General features: G+C 42.7%; 1 protein-coding gene across 2 annotated transcripts; it reads right to left on the bottom strand.

Annotated features, from left to right (window-relative positions):
• Nucleotides 1-1,069: 1,069 nt before the first annotated feature.
• LOC106587650 (uncharacterized) lies at nt 1,070-25,419 on the bottom strand. Of its 2 annotated transcripts, XM_045708518.1 has the most exons (14): nt 24,960-25,419; nt 18,847-19,023; nt 18,216-18,406; nt 17,685-17,740; nt 16,392-16,530; nt 15,925-16,066; nt 15,415-15,547; nt 12,355-12,507; nt 12,193-12,230; nt 11,985-12,014; nt 7,325-7,491; nt 3,717-4,147; nt 3,347-3,446; nt 1,070-2,483 (listed from the first exon to the last, which is right to left on the bottom strand). In XM_045708518.1, the coding sequence occupies exons 3-14, from the start codon at nt 18,261-18,263 to the stop codon at nt 2,460-2,462; spliced, it is 1,461 nt and encodes a 486-aa protein (XP_045564474.1). In that variant the 5' UTR covers nt 18,264-18,406; nt 18,847-19,023; nt 24,960-25,419; the 3' UTR covers nt 1,070-2,459. The 2 variants fall into 2 exon arrangements, with proteins under 2 accessions (XP_045564474.1, XP_014031703.2); XM_014176228.2 differs by lacking the exon at nt 1,070-2,483 and having other exon boundaries at nt 3,030-3,446.
• Between the last annotated feature and the right edge of the window lie 86 nt (nt 25,420-25,505).

Raw genomic sequence — 25,505 nt, 5'->3', positions numbered from 1 at the left:
TTCATAAACACAACATATAGTATTTATGAACCAGACTATAGATGCTTCACAAATCAGTTATAACCTAAGCAATACTATAAAAGGTGCTTACTTCTGGTGCTTTTCCAAAAGGTAAATTACATGTTCTTATGAATGACTTCGGAGAATCAGTCAGAGGGTTTATGTTTAATGGGTATAAAATGTTTGAATTAAGTGAAGTTCATGAGGATTAACACTATTTTAGCGGTAGTGGGAGACCAATACGCCTTTTTGTGACCAATTGCGTATCATACCTGGTTTGTCCTTGCACCTGAAGACTGATAGCCAGATGAACTAAAGCCCCAGCAGGAGTCGTCTTTGTGCTTACATAAGCACGATCTATGTTTGTAGTAAACGTGGAGCGGGAGTAGTATCAATAATATTGATTCGTTAAGGCCGGGTTACTGTAATGATGTGACAACTGTTGGTGGCTTTATAAATACATTTGATTGATTCAATGTTGAATAAGTCATTGGGAGTTATTAGAATGGTTGTTAAAAAACGTTGAAAACCTTTCAATTTCAGTTAACAGTGGAGGAAACTCTTGTAAATATGTGTCAACGGCAGTTAAAAAAAATATAAAATCGAGTATAATTTGCTAATTGCAGGATAATTTTACTCAACCCCCACATATTCATTAGTCCACTTTTGATACATTCCCACAAAAGTGTGCATGCCAACATCCAATTAAGATATACTACTTCAAGTCAGTCTTTATGATGTGTGTTCTCAAATGTTATTTGGGCATCTTACCTAAAAAAGATTGTGGAACTAGTTACACACACAAACAGCACTTTTGTATTTCAAAATGTGTCAAATATGGTTGCCCAAATAATAATTTATAGCTGAATGAATATATGAGACAAGTTGAGAAAACACATTTTAAATTGACTGAATTCTTGTCAAATTGGAGCTAAGTTTGAGTAATTTCTTTTGTTCAGGTAACACTTGGACCTAAAAGTTGAGTAAACAAAAAAAAGTCTGTGGAACCAGTTACTTAATAATAATTAGTTGAAACTAGATTTTATTTATATATATTTTGTTTTACAGTGCATGCATGACCAGGACAAATTTGAAACAATTACTTTATGTTCATATCCAGGATTACATTTTGAACAGGATTTTTGGACGAAAATAGTTATAAACAGCAGTTAAAAATAGTTACAGCTCAGACACACCAGTAAGATTGTCAAACGTTTGCCTGGTAAAATTGTCAAACATTTGCCTGCCGACAGTATTTAGCAACTCCGAACAGTGTCGGCAGTCACTTCTTTGTGATCACACAACAAAGACCTTGGAAGTCGTCACCCACTCAGACTTTTAAAATACTCCAAACCAGAAGGTGGCAGTAGCTTTGTTTGGCAATGCATATCCGTGCGTCTTGTTTATGTTCTAGATTACCAGACATCTGTTTATGTTGCTACTAGCCAGATGGCCACAGCTAGATAACTACCTAGCAAGGTGAAGAAGAAACAATTTTATTCACTCTCCATAATCCCAAAGTACCAGCCCATAGCCAAATGTTTAGCTAGCTAACGTTAGGTAGCTAAGGAAACTGCACAACTCGGCAACTAACACAGGCAGCTGTTTCATGGACACTAGCGAATCCATTGTTATTTACATACATTGTCAATACTATCTACAGTGGTTAGCTAGCTTGGAGGAATAATTGAGTATTGTGTCTGTGCACTTAGTTAGTTTCCATCCCATAGCCTACATTGCATATGAAGTGTGACTGGCTCATCCGAGGATGTGCGGAAAACTGCCCTCTTATTTCCTTTTTTCCGTTGTGGGGGTTGGTGCTCTCTGATTGGGTTTCCACTAGCTACCGCAAAGTTCAAAATTGTCTATAGCATAAAAATTAATGAAAACAAACATTTGCTTTCTGGTCTTAATTTAAGGTTATGGTTAGGCATAATGTTAGCAGTGTGGTTAAGTTTAGGTTTAAAATCACATTTTAGGTTTATGACTTTGTGGCTGTGGTAACTAATGACGAACCTCTGATTGGCTCAAAATCAAGTTGGCCACTGACTAGAAGCCGTAGGTTCGTCGCAGCAGGTACCGCTTTTGCTCTAGCAAGCGAAGGAACGCCACCCGCTGTGATAAGTACCTTTCGGCAGTGTGATTCTCGGTGTTTCGTGCTTTACATGGACAAATTTCGAGTTTTGACGCAATGTAAGTCTACCAATGTCCTCAGGGAAAATGTAGAAACCATCATGGGGAGTATACTGTACAAAATAATTATCTTGAAAAACGACCCATTCAATGTAAGAAGTGTGTCATATCATTAATTCCATTGGCTTCTTATGATGTAAATTAGTATACAGTAATTCACATGAGGGCTACAATTTAACAACATAGGAATTATAAGCCTTTCTCTCTTCAGTGATGAAGCAGGCCTTGAAGTAAGACATGAATGACAGCCAAGACCACGCCCACTGTCATGTTTGAGTCCTCAGCAGGAGCTAGAGCAGGAGAAAGTAGAGGAGAGAATCCAATTGAGGGTAAATATCACTGGTTAGTTCTACTTTATTGGTGAGTGCTGGTCATCTTTTCCCTATCGGTTGGACTACTGCCGGGCTACAGCCCCCAAAGATACATTTAAGCTACAGGACTGAGTAAGAGCTGAGCCTGTCTACAAGTCCTACCAAGTCCAAACATATTGTGAGAATTTGAAATAAGCATTAAACACATTTGATGGCCTTTCAGATTGACATATACTGTTATTCAAACAGAGCTGAAAGGGACAAACACATAGTGGCAGACTGACACATTGATTGATGTACTCAATCAATCAGTAATAACAATAATAAAACATGTTTTAAATTAAATATTATAAACTGGGTGGTTCGAGCGCTGAATGCTGATTGGCTGACAGCCGTGGTATATCAGACATTATAAACTGGGTGGTTCGAGCCCTGAATGCTGATTGCCTGACAGCCGTGGTATATCAGACCGAATACCATAGGTATGACAAAACGTTTATTTTTACTGCTCTAATTACATTGGTAACCAGTTTATAATAGCAATAAGGAACCTCTGGGGTTTGTGGTATATGGCCAATATACCACAGCTAACGACTGTATCCAGTCGTATTATGCGTCGTGCATAAGAACAGCCCTTAGCCTTGGTATATTGGCCATATACCACAACCCCTCGTGCCTTATTGCTTAAGTATGGGATATAGGCGCTAGTTAGTCTATTTCTATTTTTAGTCCCTGGGCTTTAGCTCAACTGGATAGTCATGTTGGCAGGTTCCGGATGCCTGAGAGACAATGGGAGCACCCTTCATACCCCTGAAGAGTGATTCATGGCCAGAAAGACACACCATGGTTCCTTTAGTTTTGATAGTGCTCAGGTTGATTCGGTATACCCTGACAGTGGAGATTGACGTCAGAATCTCCAGGGTTCCATTTCCAGCCGAACACCTGAGAAAGAAGGAAGACATTGAATGTTTTTAATGTATGTGAGAGAAGCGGTTTCAAAACAGAGGCAATCTCAGTAAACTATCCATTTCATAGCGACGTGACAAATTGCTACCATCTCAACTGAGTTTAAATGGACAGTTTTCTGAAATTTCATGCATTGTTTAGTTCATATGGCTTATCGTAGAGCTTGTTTTAAAAACCCAAGTACTCCATTTGGGGTAATAAAAAATAATTAAGATTGGGTAAAAATGTTAGAAAACGATCCCTGACCCCTGATCCAGGATACAGAGGCTGTCAGCCATGTCTTCTGTCTCAGACTCCATGCACTTGCCCACCATCAGCTCTGCCCTGTCCAGAGAGGTGTTGGAGAACACATGCAGGTCCAGTGTGTCCAGCCTGCTCGCGGTGCGGACCGACGTCTCTCGGCGGACACGCTGCGAGGAAGGGAGGAGGTGGCGGAACTTGGGGATTTTGGTTCTGTTAGCCATGGGCCCCTCCCCAGGCCAGTGGAACTCCAACCAGAACTTAACGATGCTGAAGGTCTCCTGCTCCGACGGCATGTTGATGGCGTACCGCGGGCCCTTGGCCTCGACGCCAGGGAAACGGCAGGCTATCGGCATAATCAGGGTGGGCTGCCGACTGATGACAGTGTTGCGTACGCTTCGCAGGGTGTTGGTGTACACCATCTCTGAACCAGAGTGCTGAGGAGAAAAGAAACAGGATATCATGTGTGGATATTCTGGTTCATTCACACATCACAGCAGACAGTCTGTTAAAACTGATTTATGGAAGGAGCAGTGGCGTGCATTCATGTATGCAAAGGGAAGCCAGGCTTCCTCAGAAAATTGACTAAGAAAAAAACATATACAATTATTTATCTTTCATCTCTCTGAGTTTCATAATTTTCCTTCAATTCGCAAGAGGCTGAATGTACTGTATCTCACAGGTGAAAGCATCCGAGCGAGCGAAACTGTACTCCTCTGACTGTATGTGTAGCCATCTACCTGATGCTGTCTGGTTAAAAAGAGTGTGACATTGTTGCCGCCCATAGTATTAAACGCAAGGGAATCCAGCAAGCATTTGGTCTCCCTTGATAAAAAAAGTATAAAATAATAGCCAATCAGCATTGAGCTAAACTGAGTGAGCTCAAAACTGTGAATGGTCCTGGCACACCAAAAAAAAGGTCCAGAGAGGCCAGTTTGGAATTGGCTTCACACCAATCACATCACATCGAGAGCAAAACGTTAATGACAGAAAAAACTTGATTTGTTGCATCTCGTTGCACTGTTGTCCTCCAGTGGCTAGCTAGCTAGCTAAAATTGACCCTTTCTTAAATTAGCCATAGATGGAGATAGAGATTTGGACTTGTAGTTTTACTTAATTCTCCTTACTGGCCAATGATTATAACAGTGATTCTTATCCAACCAACCATACATTGTGTCCCTGGCCTGAGAGGATGGAAGTTCAATATGTAGCTAGATGTAGTAGGCTAATGTTAATTAGCTGGCTCATCATTACATGAAAGTTAGGCTAGCGAGCAAGTATTTTAGCCAGGTAGCCTAGGACAACAAAACCTAAAAGCATGTACTGTATGACAGAATCATAGACCGTTTCGTCAACATGACAGGAAGATGCCATTGACATTTCCCTACAAGTAGGCTGGGTCAACATGTTTTTTCTACTTGCAAGAACACATACAGTTGAAGTCGGAAGTTTACATACACTTAGGTTGGAGTCATTAAAACTAGTTTTTCAACCACTCCACAAATTTCTTGTTAACAAATTATAGTTTTGGCAAGTCGGTTAGGACATCTACTTTGTGCATGACACAAATAATTTTTCCAACAATTGTTTACAGACAGATTATTTCACTTATAATTCACTGTATCACAATTCCAGTGGGTCAGAAGTTTACATACACTAAGTTGACTGGGCCTTTAAACAGCTTGGAAAAATTCAAGAAAATGATGTCATGGCTTTAGAAGCTTCTGATAGGCTAATTGACATCATTTGAGTCAATTGGAGGTGTACCTGTGGATGTATTTCAAGGCCTACCTTCAAACTCAGTGCCTCTTTGCTTGACATTATGGGAAAATCAAAAGAAGTCAGCCAAGACCTCAGAAAAAAATTTGTAGACCTCCACAAGTCTGGTTCATCCTTGGGAGCAATTTCCAAACGCCTGAAGGTACCACATTTAACTGTACAAACAATAGTACGCAAGTATAAACACCATGGGACCACGCAGCCGTCATACCGATCAGGAAGGAGACGCGTTCTGTCTCCTAGAGATGAATGTACTTTGGTGCGAAAAGTGCAAATCAATCCCAGAACAACAGCAAAGGACCTTGTGAAGATGCTGGAGGAAACAGGTACAAAAATATCTATATCCATTGTAAAACGAGTCCTATATCGACATAACCTGAATGGCTGCTCAGCAAGGAAGAAGTCACTGCTCCAAAACCGCCATAAAAAAGCCAGACTACGGTTTGCAACTGCACATGGGGACAAAGATCGTACTTTTTGGAGAAATGTCCTCTGGTCTGGCCAGGGACAAATAGAACTGTTTGGCCATAATGACCGTCGTTATGTTTGGAGGAAAAAGGGGGAGCCTTGCAAGCCGAAGAACACCATCCCAACCGTGAAACACGGGGGTGGCAGCATCATGTTGTGGGTGTGATTTGCTGAAGGAGGAACTGGTGCACTTCACAAAATAGATGGCATCATGAGGTAGGAAAATGATGTGGATAATATTGAAGCAACATCTCAAGACCTCAGTCAGGAAGTTAAAGCTTGGTTGCAAAGGGGTCTTCCAAATGGACAATAACCCCAAGTGTACTTCCAAAGTTGTGGCAAAATGGCTTTAGGATAACAAAGTCAAGGTATTGGAGTGGCCATCACAAAGCCCTGACCTCAATCCTACAGAACATTTGTGGACAGAACTGAAAAAGCGTGTGCAAGCAAGGAGGCCTACAAATCTGACTCAGTTACACCAGCCATGTCAGGAGGAATGGGCCAAAATGAACCCAACTTATTGTGGGAATCTTGTGGAAGGCTACCCGAAACGTTTTACCCAAGTTAAACAATTTAAAGGCAATGCTACCAAATACTAACTGAGTGTATGTAAACTTCTGACCCACTGGGAATGTGATGAAAGAAATAAAAGCTGAAATAAATAATTCTCTCTTCTATTATTCTGATATTTCACATTCTTAAAATAAAGTGGTCATCCTAGCTGACCTAAAACAGGGAATTTTTACTAGGATTAAATGTCAGGAATTGTGGAAAACAGAGTTTAAATGTATTTGGCTAAAGTGTATGTAAACTTCCGACTTCAACTGTACACACACACAGAAATCAGAACTATGGACAGCCACATCATATTAAGCTTACGTTGATTTGACTAAATCGTTTTTGGTATCTTTAAGTTGTCACTGTATTAGACTAAGCAGGGGTGATTCGACGATGTGGAAATGTTGATGTTGAAATGGTGCTGTAATAGTGGAGGCAGCTCCTACTTTGTTTGTGACTTGCGGTAACTCTCTGTGGTTCTAAATCAATAGTTGTTTAGTAGTCCGAAAATGTCTGAAACATTTATTTATTTTACCTTTATTTAACTAGGCAAGTCAGTTAAGAACAAATTCTTATTTTCAATGACTGCCACTGTGTCTTCTTATTGTCTAGGTCTTAGGCTTATATATCACGATGGCAAGGCATATGAACTAACAGGTTATATAGCAAACAACGCAATTTTCACAACATGTAGGTTGTAATATGGCATTTTCTCTGGCTTGGCTTCCCCAGTTATTTTACTCATGCACCACTACTGGGAAGGAGCCAATGTAAGTTCTGCATTTGATACAGTGGGCAGAGTCTCATACCACTCTCTTAGTGCCGCAGCCAGTCAGAGAGATGCTGGCCATCACATGGGTGGAGTTGGAGGTGACACTACAGGAAGGATGGTTGAGCTGGAGCTCTGACACAATCAAGTTCTTCAGGGTGGAAATGGGGAGAACCAGATGCATCTCAGTCTTCCCACATGTCAGCTCTGGAAGGAGACAGAAATAATAATAATACATGGGACTTATAGCGCTTTTCAGGGACCCACATTTTATAAATGAAAAGAAAAACAAAAATACAGGACTCCAAACAAAATATCAGACTAAACAAAACATGAATAAAGAAGGAAAAGAGTGTGATGTATCAGTGTATGGGGAGGGGAGGGATCTGGATAGGAACCTGGGTTAGGGTAAGGGTTTGGCTTATGGTGAAGAGAGGAGGGATCTGGATAGGAACCTGGTTTAGGGTAAGGGTTTGGGTTATGGTGAAGAGAGGAGGGATCTGGATAGGAACCTGGGTTAGGGTAAGGGTTTGGGTTATGGTGAAGAGAGGAGGGATCTGGATAGGAACCTGGTTTAGGGTAAGGGTTTGGGTTATGGTGAAGAGAGGAGGGATCTGGATAGGAACCTGGGTTAGGGTTAGGGTTTGGGTTATGGTGAAGAGAGGAGGGATCTGGATAGGAACCTGGGTTAGGGTAAGGGTTTGGGTTATGGTGAAGAGAGGAGGGATCTGGATAGGAACCTGGGTTAGGGTTAGGGTTTGGGTTATGGTGAAGAGAGGAGGGATCTGGATAGGAACCTGGGTTAGGGTAAGGGTTTGGGTTATGGTGAAGAGAGGAGGGATCTGGATAGGAACCTGGGTTAGGGTAAGGTTTTGGGTTATGGTGAAGAGAGGAGGGATCTGGATAGGAACCTGGGTTAGGGTAAGGGTTTGGGTTATGGTGAAGAGAGGAGGGATCTGGATAGGAACCTGGGTTAGGGTAAGGGTTTGGGTTATGGTGAAGAGAGGAGGGATCTGGATAGGAACCTGGGTTAGGGTAAGGTTTTGGGTTATGGTGAAGAGAGGAGGGATCTGGATAGGAACCTGGGTTAGGGTAAGGGTTTGGGTTATGGTGAAGAGAGGAGGGATCTGGATAGGAACCTGGGTTAGGGTTAGGGTTTGGGTTATGGTGAAGAGAGGAGGGATCTGGATAGGAACCTGGGTTAGGGTAAGGGTTTGGGTTATGGTGAAGGGGGGAGGGATCTGGATAGGAACCTGGGTTAGGGTAAGGTTTTGGGTTATGGTGAAGAGAGGAGGGATCTGGATAGGAACCTGGGTTAGGGTAAGGGTTTGGGTTATGGTGAAGAGAGGAGGGATCTGGATAGGAACCTGGGTTAGGGTAAGGGTTTGGGTTATGGTGAAGAGGGGAGGGATCTGGATAGGAACCTGGGTTAGGGTAAGGTTGTGGGTTATGGTGAAGAGAGGAGGGATCTGGATAGGAACCTGGGTTAGGGTAAGGGTTTGGGTTATGGTGAAGAGGGGAGGGATCTGGATAGGAACCTGGGTTAGGGTTAGGGTTTGGGTTATGGTGAAGAGAGGAGGGATCTGGATAGGAACCTGGGTTAGGGTTAGGGTTTGGGTTATGGTGAAGAGAGGAGGGATCTGGATAGGAACCTGGATTAGGGTTAGGGTTTGGGTTATGGTGAAGAGAGGAGGGATCTGGATAGGAACCTGGTTTAGGGTAAGGGTTTGGGTTATGGTGAAGAGAGGAGGGATCTGGATAGGAACCTGGGTTAGGGTTAGGGTTTGGGTTATGGTGAAGAGAGGAGGGATCTGGATAGGAACCTGGGTTAGGGTTAGGGTTTGGGTTATGGTGAAGAGAGGAGGGATCTGGATAGGAACCTGGGTTAGGGTTAGGGTTTGGGTTATGGTGAAGAGAGGAGGGATCTGGATAGGAACCTGGGTTAGGGTTAGGGTTTGGGTTATGGTGAAGAGAGGAGGGATCTGGATAGGAACCTGGGTTAGGGTAAGGGTTTGGGTTATGGTGAAGAGAGGAGGGATCTGGATAGGAACCTGGGTTAGGGTAAGGTTTTGGGTTATGGTGAAGAGAGGAGGGATCTGGATAGGAACCTGGGTTAGGGTTAGGGTTTGGGTTATGGTGAAGAGAGGAGGGATCTGGATAGGAACCTGGGTTAGGGTAAGGTTTTGGGTTATGGTGAAGAGAGGAGGGATCTGGATAGGAACCTGGGTTAGGGTTAGGGTTTGGGTTATGGTGAAGAGAGGAGGGATCTGGATAGGAACCTGGGTTAGGGTAAGGGTTTGGGTTATGGTGAAGAGAGGAGGGATCTGGATAGGAACCTGGGTTAGGGTAAGGGTTTGGGTTATGGTGAAGAGAGGAGGGATCTGGATAGGAACCTGGGTTAGGGTAAGGTTTTGGGTTATGGTGAAGAGAGGAGGGATCTGGATAGGAACCTGGGTTAGGGTAAGGGTTTGGGTTATGGTGAAGAGAGGAGGGATCTGGATAGGAACCTGGGTTAGGGTTAGAGTTTGGGTTATGGTGAAGAGAGGAGGGATCTGGATAGGAACCTGGGTTAGGGTAAGGGTTTGGGTTATGGTGAAGAGAGGAGGGATCTGGATAGGAACCTGGGTTAGGGTAAGGTTTTGGGTTATGGTGAAGAGAGGAGGGATCTGGATAGGAACCTGGGTTAGGGTTAGGGTTTGGGTTATGGTGAAGAGAGGAGGGATCTGGATAGGAACCTGGGTTAGGGTAAGGTTTTGGGTTATGGTGAAGAGAGGAGGGATCTGGATAGGAACCTGGGTTAGGGTTAGGGTTTGGGTTATGGTGAAGAGAGGAGGGATCTGGATAGGAACCTGGGTTAGGGTTAGGGTTTGGGTTATGGTGAAGAGGGTAGGGATCTGGATAGGAACCTGGGTTAGGGTAAGGGTTTGGGTTATGGTGAAGAGAGGAGGGATCTGGATAGGAACCTGGGTTAGGGTAAGGTTTTGGGTTATGGTGAAGAGAGGAGGGATCTGGATAGGAACCTGGGTTAGGGTTAGGGTTTGGGTTATGGTGAAGAGAGGAGGGATCTGGATAGGAACCTGGGTTAGGGTAAGGGTTTGGGTTATGGTGAAGAGAGGAGGGATCTGGATAGGAACCTGGGTTAGGGTAAGGGTTTGGGTTATGGTGAAGAGAGGAGGGATCTGGATAGGAACCTGGGTTAGGGTTAGGGTTTGGGTTATGGTGAAGAGAGGAGGGATCTGGATAGGAACCTGGGTTAGGGTTAGGGTTTGGGTTATGGTGAAGAGAGGAGGGATCTGGATAGGAACCTGGGTTAGGGTAAGGGTTTGGGTTATGGTGAAGAGAGGAGGGATCTGGATAGGAACCTGGGTTAGGGTAAGGGTTTGGGTTATGGTGAAGAGAGGAGGGATCTGGATAGGAACCTGGTATAGGGTAAGGTTTTGGGTTATGGTGAAGAGAGGAGGGATCTGGATAGGAACCTGGGTTAGGGTAAGGTTTTGGGTTATGGTGAAGAGAGGAGGGATCTGGATAGGAACCTGGGTTAGGGTAAGGGTTTGGGTTATGGTGAAGAGAGGAGGGATCTGGATAGGAACCTGGGTTAGGGTAAGGTTTTGGGTTATGGTGAAGAGAGGAGGGATCTGGATAGGAACCTGGTTTAGGGTAAGGGTTTGGGTTATGGTGAAGAGAGGAGGGATCTGGATAGGAACCTGGGTTAGGGTAAGGGTTTGGGTTATGGTGAAGAGAGGAGGGATCTGGATAGGAACCTGGGTTAGGGTAAGGGTTTGGGTTATGGTGAAGAGAGGAGGGATCTGGATAGGAACCTGGGTTAGGGTAAGGGTTTGGGTTATGGTGAAGAGAGGAGGGATCTGGATAGGAACCTGGGTTAGGGTAAGGGTTTGGGTTATGGTGAAGAGAGGAGGGATCTGGATAGGAACCTGGGTTAGGGTAAGGGTTTGGGTTATGGTGAAGAGAGGAGGGATCTGGATAGGAACCTGGGTTAGGGTAAGGTTTTGGGTTATGGTGAAGAGAGGAGGGATCTGGATAGGAACCTGGGTTAGGGTAAGGGTTTGGGTTATGGTGAAGAGAGGAGGGATCTGGATAGGAACCTGGTTTAGGGTAAGGGTTTGGGTTATGGTGAAGAGAGGAGGGATCTGGATAGGAACCTGGGTTAGGGTAAGGGTTTGGGTTATGGTGAAGAGAGGAGGGATCTGGATAGGAACCTGGGTTAGGGTTAGGGTTTGGGTTATGGTGAAGAGAGGAGAGGAGGGATCTGGATAGGAACCTGGGTTAGGGTTAGGGTTTGGGTTATGGTGAAGAGAGGAGAGGAGGGATCTGGATAGGAACCTGGGTTAGGGTTAGGGTTTGGGTTATGGTGAAGAGAGGAGGGATCTGGATAGGAACCTGGGTTAGGGTAAGGTTTTGGGTTATGGTGAAGAGAGGAGGGTCTTTGTAGTGTATTTCTTTGCTTGTATGTTTGTGTCTTTTCCATATTGGTTGGAAAAAGACGATACATCAAGAACAAGACAGCCAGCCAGCCAGCCAGCCAGCCAGCCAGCCAGCCAGCCAGACAGACAGACAGACAGACAGACAGACAGACAGACAGACAGACAGACAGACAGACAGACAGAAGGAGAGGATCGTGACAGACAGACAGACAGACAGACAGTCAGTAGTGGATATCAACTACACAGTGTGTTCTATACCTGTTCCAGTGGGAAAGGTCTCCATCTGTCCTGGAACAGAAAAAAAGGTGTATATTATGAACATGTTTTGAACCAAATATTGCACCTATGCTTTACCTCACCCCGCTTTCACCACTGTAAACAACTAAGAAACGATCCTTTCACCATGCTTACTCTCGGACACACACACACACAAAACAGAAAGAACTGTGATTGTTCTTGTCCTTACTTTGGTAAAGCCACACACATCTGGGTTCAGACTGCAAACTGTGAAGACAAAAGGTTGTGTAAAGTACATCAGACAGGTTGGTTATAACATATGCCTAAACATTATTGGTTGCTGACAAAATGTCAACTTAACATTTATTGTTCTCTTTCCTCAAAAAGTGACCTGTTGGTGTTGGCCAGGAAACAAAGGGGCAAAAGAGGAGGCAGGTTATTGGGGCTCCGGATCCATGTGAGATTCATGGTGGCCAGGGAACCCTTGGTGTCCAGCGCTGTCCTGAAAAGGCCAGGGGGACCAACCACCACTATCTCTGATACGCTGAAGAAGAGACATACCACAAACACAGTCGACACAGTAGAAATATGCACAGAAACTGACTAACTTCTCCAATAGAAATCCCAGATGAAAGTTTTGAAAACAACCCGTTTGTAACGTTTACACACAACTGAGAGAGAGAGCGAGAGAGAGAGAGAGAGACGAGAGAAACATGACACAAAAAAAGGGACACTCATGGAAAAGTTGAGTAGTATAACACACCTCTAGGTTGAGTAGTATATCACACCTCTAGGTTGAGTTGTATAACACACCTCTCTAGGTTGAGTAGTATAACACACCTCTCTAGGTTGAGTAGTATAACATCTCTCTAGGTTGAGTAGTATAACACCTCTCTAGGTTGAGTAGTATAACACCTCTCTAGGTTGAGTAGTATAACACCTCTCTAGGTTGAGTAGTATAACACCTCTCTAGGTTGAGTAGTATAACACCTCTCTAGGTTGAGTAGTATAACACACCTCTAGGTTGAGTAGTATATCACACCTCTAGGTTGAGTAGTATAACACATCTCTCTAGGTTGAGTAGTATAACACACCTCTAGGTTGAGTAGTATAACACCTCTCTAGGTTGAGTAGTATAACACCTCTCTAGGTTGAGTAGTATAACACCTCTCTAGGTTGAGTAGTATAACACACCTCTAGGTTGAGTAGTATAACACCTCTCTAGGTTGAGTAGTATAACACCTCTCTAGGTTGAGTAGTATAACACCTCTCTAGGTTGAGTAGTATAACACACCTCTAGGTTGAGTAGTATAACACCTCTCTAGGTTGAGTAGTATAACATCTCTCTAGGTTGAGTAGTATAACACACCTCTAGGTTGAGTAGTATATCACACCTCTAGGTTGAGTAGTATAACACATCTCTCTAGGTTGAGTAGTATAACACACCTCTAGGTTGAGTAGTATAACACCTCTCTAGGTTGAGTAGTATAACACCTCTCTAGGTTGAGTAGTATAACACCTCTCTAGGTTGAGTAGTATAACACACCTCTAGGTTGAGTAGTATAACACCTCTCTAGGTTGAGTAGTATAACACCTCTCTAGGTTGAGTAGTATAACACACCTCTAGGTTGAGTAGTATAACACCTCTCTAGGTTGAGTAGTATAACATCTCTCTAGGTTGAGTAGTATAACACACCTCTAGGTTGAGTAGTATATCACACCTCTAGGTTGAGTAGTATAACACCTCTCTAGGTTGAGTAGTATAACATCTCTCTAGGTTGAGTAGTATAACACACCTCTAGGTTGAGTAGTATAACACACCTCTAGGTTGAGTAGTATAACACCTCTAGGTTGAGTAGTATAACACCTCTCTAGGTTGAGTAGTATAACACACCTCTAGGTTGAGTAGTATAACACCTCTAGGTTGAGTAGTATAACACCTCTCTAGGTTGAGTAGTATAACACACCTCTAGGTTGAGTAGTATAACACCTCTCTAGGTTGAGTAGTATAACATCTCTCTAGGTTGAGTAGAATAACACACCTCTAGGTTGAGTAGTATAACACACCTCTAGGTTGAGTAGTATAACACCTCTCTAGGTTGAGTAGAATAACATCTCTCTAGGTTGAGTAGTATAACACACCTCTCTAGGTTGAGTAGTATAACACACCTCTAGGTTGAGTAGTATAACACACCTCTAGGTTGAGTAGTATAACACCTCTCTAGGTTGAGTAGAATAACATCTCTCTAGGTTGAGTAGAATAACACACCTCTCTAGGTTGAGTAGAATAACACACCTCTAGGTTGAGTAGTATAACACCTCTCTAGGTTGAGTAGTATAACACACCTCTCTAGGTTGAGTAGTATAACACCTCTCTAGGTTGAGTAGTATAACACCTCTCTAGGTTGAGTAGAATAACACACCTCTAGGTTGAGTAGTATAACACCTCTCTAGGTTGAGTAGTATAACACACCTCTAGGTTGAGTAGTATAACACCTCTCTAGGTTGAGTAGTATAACACACCTCTAGGTTGAGTAGTATAACACCTCTCTAGGTTGAGTAGTATAACACCTGTCTAGGTTGAGTAGTATAACACACCTCTAGGTTGAGTAGAATAACACACCTCTAGGTTGAGTAGTATAACACCTCTCTAGGTTGAGTAGTATAACACCTCTCTAGGTTGAGTAGTATATCACACCTCTAGGTTGAGTAGTATAACACACCTCTAGGTTGAGTAGTATAACACATCTCTCTAGGTTGAGTAGTATAACACATCTCTAGGTTGAGTAGTATAACACACCTCTCTAGGTTGAGTAGAATAACACATCTCTCTAGGTTGAGTAGTATAACACATCTCTAGGTTGAGTAGTATATCACACCTCTAGGTTGAGTAGTGTAACACACCTCTCTAGGTTGAGTAGTATAACACACCTCTCTAGGTTGAGTAGTATAACACACCTCTCTAGGTTGAGTAGTATAACACACCTCTCTAGGTTGAGTAGTATAACACACCTCTCTAGGTTGAGTAGTATAACACACCTCTCTAGGTTGAGTAGTATAACACACCTCTCTAGGTTGAGTAGTATAAGACCTCTCTAGGTTGAGTAGTATAACACATCTCTAGGTTGAGTAGTATAACACACCTCTCTAGGTTGAGTAGTATAACACACCTCTAGGTTGAGTAGTATAACACACCTCTCTAGGTTGAGTAGTATAACACACCTCTCTAGGTTGAGTAGTATATCACACCTCTAGGTTGAGTAGTATAACACCTCTCTAGGTTGAGTAGTATAACACACCTCTCTAGGTTGAGTAGTATAACACACCTCTCTAGGTTGAGTAGTATAACACACCTCTCTAGGTTGAGTAGTATAACACACCTCTCTAGGTTGAGTAGTATAACACACCTCTACGTTGAGGAGTGAGTTTGGGAAACCATGCTATAACACACCTCTCTAGGTCAGAATGAAAGGTGACAGACACGTTGATCTGCTCATAGGGCAGAACATAGATAGTGACTCCCCCTGTTGGTGTCAGTCCTGTAGTGACCGGCTCAGCAGTGCAGCTTGAGGACGCCTCCTCCACTGAAACCAAGACAAAAGTTAAGGTTATTTAGTTTTAAACTTTCTTTTTAACCTCCTTCAGGTATCATACTGTATATGATTGCTCCCTTTGAAGAACTTTGGGTGTATCTCAATATAAAATGTTGCTACCGGTACATAAATATGGGTAATTCATCCATTACTAACTACTGTGTTGAAATCGTATTTTTCAAGAGCGCTTGATAAATCAATCCCAGGGTGCCTCAGATCAAGACTGAACAACACAGCTACATCATAGAGTCCAGTATGTATAGTTATTGAGAACAGACCAGCAGAATTTACCTGATTCATTTTTCCCTGAAACAGGCCCATCAATAAAGAGAAGACAGCGTGAAATAGTTTGTGTGTGTCAGTCTCACCTGTAAGGGACAGGTGCAGTGGGATGGAACTGAGTGCTTTGCGTTTGTTGGTTTGGGTTTGGCGTGAAAAGTCCTCCACCATCAGCTGCACAGAGTATTGGCCAGCGGACGATTTACCATTGTACAACAGCCTACACGTCTCCTATGAAGTAGCAATTAAAACAAATTCAACAACATTTATTTGAAAACAATTGTTCTTTGTTTCCCACAGAGCACATGCCTGAAGCCGAAAGCCTAACCCTCAAAAGAAACAAGTCCAACAAATAACTCTAAATTGGTTTAACCTCCCCGCACATTTAGATGGTGCATGATGCATCCATAATGACCGATTCATGTTTCATATTTCTCTGTATAGGAATTAAATCCAACACGGTTCTCTTTCTTGCACCTTTTCTTGGCGGTTTGGGGCATCTTAATAGTCACTGCTGTGTGGACTAACACAAAGACACAAATAAGTTAAGACTCACCTCCTCCATCTTCAGAAAGTTGTACTGGGGGCAGTCAAGGCATTCTCCAAGGTCAGCATGGGCAAAGCGACAGAGCACTGTGTCCCCATCCAGGTCCTTCACCATCAGTGGGAAGTGATGTGGGCAGTTCACACAAGCCCTGACACAAGAATACACACTCAGTTAATATCATATGTTTTTCTCCCCACTTTATTATATATATATATTTTCCTCCTGGCAGCTTCATTAAATAGTACCCGCAAAACACCAGTCTCAACGTCAACAGTGAAGAGGCGACTTCGGGATGCTGGCCTTCTAGGCAGAGTTCCTCTGTCCAATGTCTGTGTTCTTTTGCCCATCTTAATATTTTATTTTTATTGGCCAGTCTGAGATATGTCTTTTTCTTTGCAACTCTGCCTAGAAGGCCAGCATCCCGGAGTCGCCTCTTCACTGTTGACGTTGAGACTGGTGTTTTGCGGGTACTATTTAATGAAGCTGCCAGTTGAGGACTTTTGAGGCATCTGTTTCTCAAACTAGACACTCTAATGTACTTGTCCTCTTGCTCAGTTGTGCCCCGGGGCCTCCCACTCCTCTTTTTATTCTGGTTAGCGCCAGTTTGTGCTGTTCTGAGAAAGGAGTAGTACACAGCGTTGTACGAGATCTTCAGTTTCTTGGCAATTTCTCGCATGGAATAGCCTTAATTTCTCAGAACAAGAATAGACTGACAAGTTTCAGAATAAAGTTCTTTGTTTCTGACCATTTTGAGCCTGTAATCGAACCCGCAAATGCTAATGCTCCAGATACTCAACTAGTCTAAAGAATGCCAGTTTTATTGCTTCTTTAATCAGAACAACAGTTTTCAGCTGTGCTAACATAATTGCAAAAGAGTTTTCTAATGATTAATTAGCCTTTTAAAATGATAAACTTGGATTAGCTAACACAACGTGCCATTGGAACACAGGAGTGTTGGTTGCTGATAAAGGACTGGGACCCTGTTTTGAGAGACTTGAAGAGGCTGTAGCGGAACCGAAGAGCTTGACAATTGGGATGAGATACAGAGGAGAAAGAAAAAAGTATGGAAAGGAAGAACGGTGCTGAGGAAGGAAGGAAGGAAGGAGAAAATGAAAGAGGAGAGAAAGGGAGAGAAGGACAAAGAGGAGAGAAAAGGGTCAAAATGTATCAGTCATCATGACCAAATAAATCCCACTACATATGAACAGTCAAAACCGTGAGAATGTGTAGACTAGAGTAAACAGAGTAATGTTTCTATGTGCAGTACAAGACTCAGGTCCAGGTCACAGTGAGTTGAGTTACCTGAGAGGAGGAGGCAGGCTGCAGTAAGGGGGCTGGTTTAGTCTCAATGGGTTAGACTGGTTGGAGGGTCCAGCCCACAAGAACAGAAACACAAGAACAGAAACACATTCACGTTGGACCTAATTCACAGTTACAGGGGAGTCAAATAAATATGTTTGTTTTTCACTTTTCCTGAAGTGGTGTGACATAACCTGCAAAATGGTTGCTTTATAACACATAGACATTTATATCACATATACAACATAATGCATATGATACAAAGTAAGAATGATCAGTCATGAAACTGCATTATACATTAAATTCTGAATTGTAAGGACTGAGGAGGTCTAATGTCCAACTGCTTTAAAGTAAGTTTGTGTAACATTTTTACCATTATGAAACCAACTCATGAAACCTTACAGTCTTCAATGTTGCGGAAGCTAGCACTGAACATGTCCAGTCAGTGTGTATTGATTCTATAGATGTTCTACAAAAGCACATCAAATGGTCACGGTGTGATAATAATAACAGGTCTCTCAGCGAATCACATACCCCAAATTCACGTTGGCCCTGTAGTTGCTGGGAATGGTCCTCTGCCATTGGCGGACGCACCAGCCTGAGGTGGGCTTCTGTCCTGTGTAGGGTAACGAGGTGGTATGCACGACACAGTCTTCCCCTGTCTGACACACTCCGGAGAACGATGGACAGGGAAGGGCAGAGATCACGGTGTAGTGGGCCCTCACCTGCCAAAGGTCAAAGGTGACGTGAGGTCAGGAGGTCATGTAATTAATTACATGGTAACAATGAGGAACTTGCTTTTAGGAATTCAGCACAATCATTGTCTACCTGTTATTGGTGCCTAAACCACACTGTAATTATTGGCTATTTACCATTTTATAAAGTAAATTGAAACAAACAAAAACAATGAAAACAACAGCTAAATCGCAGAGACTGTAAAATACCAGTGTAGTAAGTAACCTGGAGGGGCTGTGTGTTTACAGCTGGGAGGCAGAGCAAGAACCAATCAACATGGATTTGTAATTCATTTGAATACTGCGCACATGTGCATCGTAACATAGAAAGCCTATCATTATCGCAGTGCATATTTTAGGTCAATCCTGAAATTCCTAATACACAGTGTTAAAAGCTGACAGCATTGGTAATTAACAATGTGTAACCTCACCATATTTCCTCCACTCTTCTCTAGAGGGACAACATTGACCACTGCACCCAGAGTGGTGGCCTCACAGACAGGGTAGGGCAGGAGCAGGCCTAGGGCCACAACCAGGTGCCCCAGAAAAACTCAGATCAACATCAGAGCTTTTCACACAGGGCTGTGTGTCGAAGGAAGCTTGGGCCTCTGGAGACAGGAATGGAGGCCCGTTAGAAGGCAATCACGAACATGAAACACAGACAAACACACTCACTCTTATTTTACAAAACAGGATCAATATTGAGACAATGACCAAACATTTGTAAATGTGCTAGTAGTAACACAACTTAAATTATTGTAGTCTTTGTAAAAGTCTACAGGACATCAACACATCAAGGTTAGAATGTTATGAATGTGGACATCCCTGTTGTTTTTGCATAATGTCTCATTATTTTCCAAAGTTCCAACACACATGGTTATGGAGACTTCTCTGTCAATAACAGCTAGTTTTCAGATTTCCCCTTCCCGCTCAGACCACTCCCATACAGTCCCTGCTTGAGAAATATTTTTCTGATAAAAATCAATTTTTGCCCATTTTAATGGATAATCTATTACAGTAAGGTACCAAATGTTACCCAGAAATGTGATATTGATATTAAAACGACTGCATTGAGCCTTTAAGGAGTAATTCCAAGCCTGAGGAATTTCAAGATTAACCTAATTTACCCTCATTGGGTTTCAGTGTTACAGGGTGAAAACTATGACCTGTTCATTTGTATGTGGGGATGGTGTGCAAAGAAAATCTATTCTAAGAATTCAGTTTTAAAAGTTACAAACACTGTACTGTATAACTTCTAAATATGCTGATCTTATTGACTGTCAGTCATTTCATCCATAGCTCCATCAATGAATGAGATCTTACATTTCTCCAGCCCTATCGCTCTGCTTTATAGAAAACCAAGTGGTGGGGCTGCAATTGACTGACAGACTAATTAGGCCTTGCTCAAGGGCACATCAGATTCCTGAAAGTCTATGGGAGATTCCATACACCTTGTGTCCTCTCTCCTCGTTTCCTCATCAAAAGTGATTGGATGAGAAAGCCAGATGTCCTGCCCCTTTGACATTCTCCTCCAATGGGTTTTGAGAAGGAAATGAGAGGTGTATGGTGTATGCAATTGAAATCTTCCCCAAGGCTGCGTTTTCACAGACAGCCAAACTTTGATCTTTTGCCCAATTATTGGTCTTTTGGACAATTATTGGTATTTTGACCAATCAGATCAGATCAGATCTTTTGCCAATAATTGGGCAAAAATTGTCGAATTGGGCTGCCTGTTATAAACTAAGCTACAGGACTGTTTCACCAGCACAGACTGGAATATGTTCCGGGATTCATCCGATGGTATTGAGGAGTTTATCACATCAGTCACCGGCTTCGTTGATAAGTGCATCGACGACCTTGTCATCCCCACAGTGACCATACGTACATATCCCAACCAGAAGTCATGGATTACAGGCAACATCCTCATTGAGCTAAAGGCTAGAGCTGCCGCTTTCAAAGAGCAGGACACTAATCCGGACGCTTATAAGAAATCCCTCTACGTTTTCCGATGAGCCATCAAACAGTCAAAACATCAATAGAGGACTAAGATCGAATCCTACTACACTGGCTCTGACACTCGTTGGATGTGGCAGGGCCTACAAACTATCACAGGGTACAAAGGGAAACCCAGGGACGCTTCCCAGGAACGTGAGCCTACCAGACAAGCTAAATGCCTTTTATGCTCACTTCGAGGCAACCAACATTGAACCATGCATAAGAGCACCAGCTGTTCCGGACGACTGGGTGATCTCACTCTCCGTAGCAGATGTTAGTAAAGACCTTTCAACAGGTTAACATTCACAAGGCTGCAAGGCCAGACTGATTACCAGGATGCGTACTCTGAGCATGTGCTGACCAGCTGGAAAGTGTCTTCAATTACATTTTCAACCTTTCCCTGACCCAGTCTGTAATACCTACGTGTTTCAAGCAGAAAACTATAGTCCCTGTGCCCAAGAATGCCAAGTTAACCTGCCTAAATGATTATCGCTCCGTAGGACTCACATCTGAAATGCTTTGAAAAGCTGGTTATGGCTTACATCAACACCATCATCTCAGACACCCTGGACTCACACCAATTTGCATACCGCCCCAACAGATCCACAGATGACACAATTTCTATTGCACTCAACAATGCCCTCTCCACTTGCACAAGAGGAACACTTACGTGAGAATGCTGTTCACTGACTATTGCCCAGTGTTCAACACCATAATGCCCTCCAAGCTCATCACTAAGCTCAGGACCCTGGGACTGAACACCTCCCTATGCAACAGGATCCTGAACTTCCTAATTGTCCGCCCCTAGGTGGTGAGTGCAGGCAACAACCCATCTGCCACACTGACCTTCAACACGAGGGCCCCTCAGGGGTGCGTGCTCAGTTCCCTCCTGTACTCCCTGTTCCCCCATGACTCCACGACTGTGTGGTTGCGCACGACTCCAACATCATCATTAAGTTTGTTGACGACACAACGGTGGTTGGCCTGATCATCAAAGACGTTGAAACTGCCTATAGGGAGGTCAGCGACATAGCTGTGTGGTGCCAGGACAACAACCAAGTTAGTTAAATAGACCCCCTGCATTGACCGCTTTTGCATGAACTCTTGACTCATCACATACGCTGCTGCTGTTTATTATCTATCCTGTTGCCTAGTTACTTGATTCCTACCAATATGTACATATTTGTATTTTGTATTTATTAGTGATGCCCTTTAGTTCCTGCCAAGGCAGCAGCTACTCTTTCTGGGGTTTATTAGTGATCCCCATTAGTTCCTGCCAAGGCAGCAGCTACTCTTCCTGGGGTTTATTATGGATCCCCATTAGTTCCTGCCAAGGCAGCAGCTACTCTTCCTGGGGTTTATTATGGATCCCCATTAGTTCCTGCCAAGGCAGCAGCTACTCTTCCTGGGGTTTATTATGGATCCCCATTAGTTCCTGCCAAGGCAGCAGCTACTCTTCTTGGGGTCCAAACACATTAAGGCACTTACATTACATATAAAACAAAAGATAAAACAGTACATCATATAACATTATTACACCACTACATATCTATAATACAAAATGTACAATACCACCAGACAACAATACTACAACGTACGTGTGTGTAAAGTGTGTGTGCTAGCATTTGTGTGCTTATTGTGTCTCTTCACAGTCCCCGCTATTCCATAAGCTGTATTTTTATCTGTTTTTTACATCTCATTCTACTGCTTGCATCAGTTACCTGCTGTGGAATAGAGTTCCATGTAATCATGGCTCTATGTAGTACTGTGTGCCTCTCATAGTCTGTTCTGGACTTGGGGATTATGAAGAGACCTCTGGTGGCATGTCTTGTGGGGTATGTATGGGTGTTTGAGCTGTGTGCTAGTAGTTCAAACAGACAGCTCGGTGCATTCAGCTTGTCAACACTGTCAGCTTGTCTCTCCTCCACTTGGATCCATGAGAGATTGACATGCAAATCATTCATTTTAGCTCTGTGTATATTTAAGGGCCAGCAGTGCGTGCCACAAAGTCCCTCTTTGTGGCTCCTGACCACACGACTGATCAGCAGTCCAGGTGCGGCAAAACTAGGGCCTGTAGGACCTGCCTTGTTGATAGTGTTGTTAAGGCCGCGCTTTATTATGGACAAACTTCTCCCCATCTTAGCTTCTGTATGAATATGTTTTGACCATGACAGTTCACCATCCAGGGTTACTCCAAGCAGTTTAGTCACCTCAATTTACTCAATTTCCACATTATTAATTACAAGATTTAGTGGAGGTTTAGGGTTTAATGAATGATTTTCCCCAAAAACAATACTTTTAGTTTTTGAACTATTTAGGACTAACATATTCCTTGCCACCCATTCTGAAACGAACTGCAGCTCTTTGTTAAGTGTTGCAGTCATTTCAGTCGCTATAGTAGCTGACGTGTATAGTGTTGAGTCATCTGCATACATAGACACACTGGCTTTACTCAAAGCCATTGGCATGTCGTTAGTACAGATTGAAAAAGTAAGGGGTCTAGACAGCAGCCTTGGGGAATTCCTGATTCTACCTTGATTATGTTGGAGGCTTCCATTAAAGAACACACTCTGTGTTCTGTTAGACAGGTAACTCTTTATCCACATATAGCAGGGGGTGTAAAGCCATAACACATACGTTTTTTACAGCAGCAGACTATGACCGATAATGTCAAAAGCTGCCCTGAAGTCTAACAAAACAGCCCCCACAATATTTTTATCATCAATTTCGCTGCCAATCAGTCATTTGTTTAAGTGCTGTGCGTGTTGAATGTCCTTTCCTATAAGTGTGCTGAAAGTCTGTTGTCAATTTGGTTATTGTAAAATATCATTGGATCTGGTCAAACACAATTTTTTCCAAAAGTTTACTGTTTGGTAACAGGCTGATTGGTCAGCTATTTGAGCAAGTAAAGGGGGCTTTACTATTCTTAGGTAGCGGAATGACTATTGCTTCTCTCCCGGCCTGAGGGCACACACTTTCTAGTAGGCATATTTACCTCAACTACCTCGTACCCCTGCACATCGACTCAGTACTTACCCCGTGTAAATAGCCAAGTTATTATTACTCATTATGTATATATTCCTTGTTTTTATTTTTCTATTATTTCTCTCTCTGCGTTGTTAGGAAGGTCCTGTAAGTAAGCATTTCACTTTTAGTCCACACTTATTTATGAAGCATGTGAGAAATAACATTTGGTTTGATTTAAACGCAGTCTGAGTAAGGAAATAAATGACCTGTTAGACGGCACTTCAAGGGACTTGATGGTAAGTTGGTAAAGATACATTGAATTAGGGAATCTCAGAGGAGGAGTGCTGGTCTAGGATCAGATCCCCATCTTATTTATTATGATCTAAATGCAAGATCAGACAGCTATACTACAAAGGAGGATCAATAAGTTAGCCAGCTAAATTGCCTAAATATTCTGAAATAACTTGACATTTTTTTGTAAGATATGCTTCAAATGGGCATGGACTAATTGACAACACAAAATACATTTAAGTTTAGCGTAGTGACCCAGAAAATCTAGTTCTGTCTAGTTGTTTATCCAAGTTAGCTGCTTAACTCATTGTGTTTTGTAGTATACCTCTCAGCTCTCCTACTCCAGGAGCCTTTGTGAATACGGGCCCAGGTGTGGAGGTCACAGAAGTGTGAGCAGGCTTTTGTTCCAGCACAACATATCTGACCAGTGGTCAAGTACCTGACAACCACCAGGCCCTGAACTTTGTAAGCTGACCAGGAAAAATTCAGCACCCCAACAATGACTGGAAAGAACATTGTGTTGTGCATAGTTACATTATGTTACTGAGGGAAACAAACTACTTCCCTTAGAGACAATCTGCAATTGCTATATACATTTTTGTACTTTTAAATTAAACACATTGATTCTTGAATATTACTTATAAATGCATCATGTTAGTTCAACCGTCTTACCCCATCAGAACCAATAAGCTTGTTTTACCCCTTTATTTCTAAAAACAAGTGAATTTAAACACTATAGCTTCGTAACATGGTTAAATTTATATCATAGCTGGTCAGTCTTCACATTCATAGCCATCTACGAATTTGAGTGGTTACTTTCAGTCCCATCCCTCAGCTATTTACCAGTCATTGATGGGGTGGCAACTTTTAATGGTTGAAATGCACATTTCCCTTAAAAATAAATAAATAACTCAGGCACTGAGCATATACCATTGGCACTCCACCCCTTTTCCTTTCCTAAACACCAGGACACGTTAGAAAATGTATGGAATCCTTTTGTGTTGACCATTGGTCTAAAAGGTCTGTGCCAAGTATGAAGAAACTTCACAGGCTGCGTTTACGCCGGCAGCCCAATTCAGATCTTTAGCCAATTATTTATTTCTACCGCCCCATATCTGAAATGGGTCACAACTTAGTGTGGACAGTCAGAAAAACAAATCACAATTGGGTTCTCAGGGTCAGTGTAAACACAGCCATAGAAGCTCAAATCCCAACCTCAAGAGCAAAAGAGACATTTTATCTGATTTAAAAATAATCATTCAGGAATCTGTTGCTTCCCTCCAATACCAACCTTAATCACTCAACCAAGGGTGTCTTGGTATTCAGACGGACAGCTGTCTGCAACGAGTTGAGTGGTCCGATAGGAAGTTCAAGCTACATCTTAGCTTTCACGTTACCTAGTACATTGCTGGGAAAGCACTCGAGATTGAAAAATGATGCTAAACTGGCTGGACCAGTGGCACTGACTAAATTACAATGAGTGACATATTTTCAGCACAAACTGAAACTCATCCAAGTAAATTGCATTTTGTAGTCTAATTATGGCTTAAGCAACATGCCTCACTAGGATGATATCCAGCAGGACTAGAACAAAATGGTTTGAGGAGTAACATTATGGACTGGTTTCTAGACAGATTAAAAGGAATATGTCAGATATTACAAAAATTGTTTCCTTACCTCAGAAAAAAGTAGTTTATGGACAGTGACTGCAATCCACACTTTGTTTTAGTAAACTAGCCACTACCAACAAATTAGCATATTTGTACCAAATCCCTTGTAACTCAATCACCCACATTTAGCATGTTTTAAATTTCATGCCCAAATCATCTAAAAAATG

This window comes from Salmo salar, chromosome ssa26 (assembly GCF_905237065.1).
Source record: "Salmo salar chromosome ssa26, Ssal_v3.1, whole genome shotgun sequence".
NCBI classification, from domain to species: Eukaryota; Metazoa; Chordata; class Actinopteri; order Salmoniformes; family Salmonidae; genus Salmo; species Salmo salar.
This window is presented reverse-complemented; position numbering and strand designations above follow the sequence as displayed.

What these genes read in the sequence shown, in the direction of transcription:
- LOC106587650 (XM_014176228.2), bottom strand. Translation starts at nt 18,263, where the DNA reads ATGGCAGAGGACCATTCCCAGCAACTACAGGGCCAACGTGAATTTGGG. An exon ending in AGCCTGCCTCCTCCTCTCAG is followed by an intron (nt 16,531 to 17,684) that starts GTAACTCAACTC and finishes TTCTTGTGTCAG; the next exon opens with GGCTTGTGTGAACTGCCCAC. An exon ending in TTCCTGGCCAACACCAACAG is followed by an intron (nt 12,231 to 12,354) that starts GTCACTTTTTGA and finishes TTGTCTTCACAG; the next exon opens with TTTGCAGTCTGAACCCAGAT.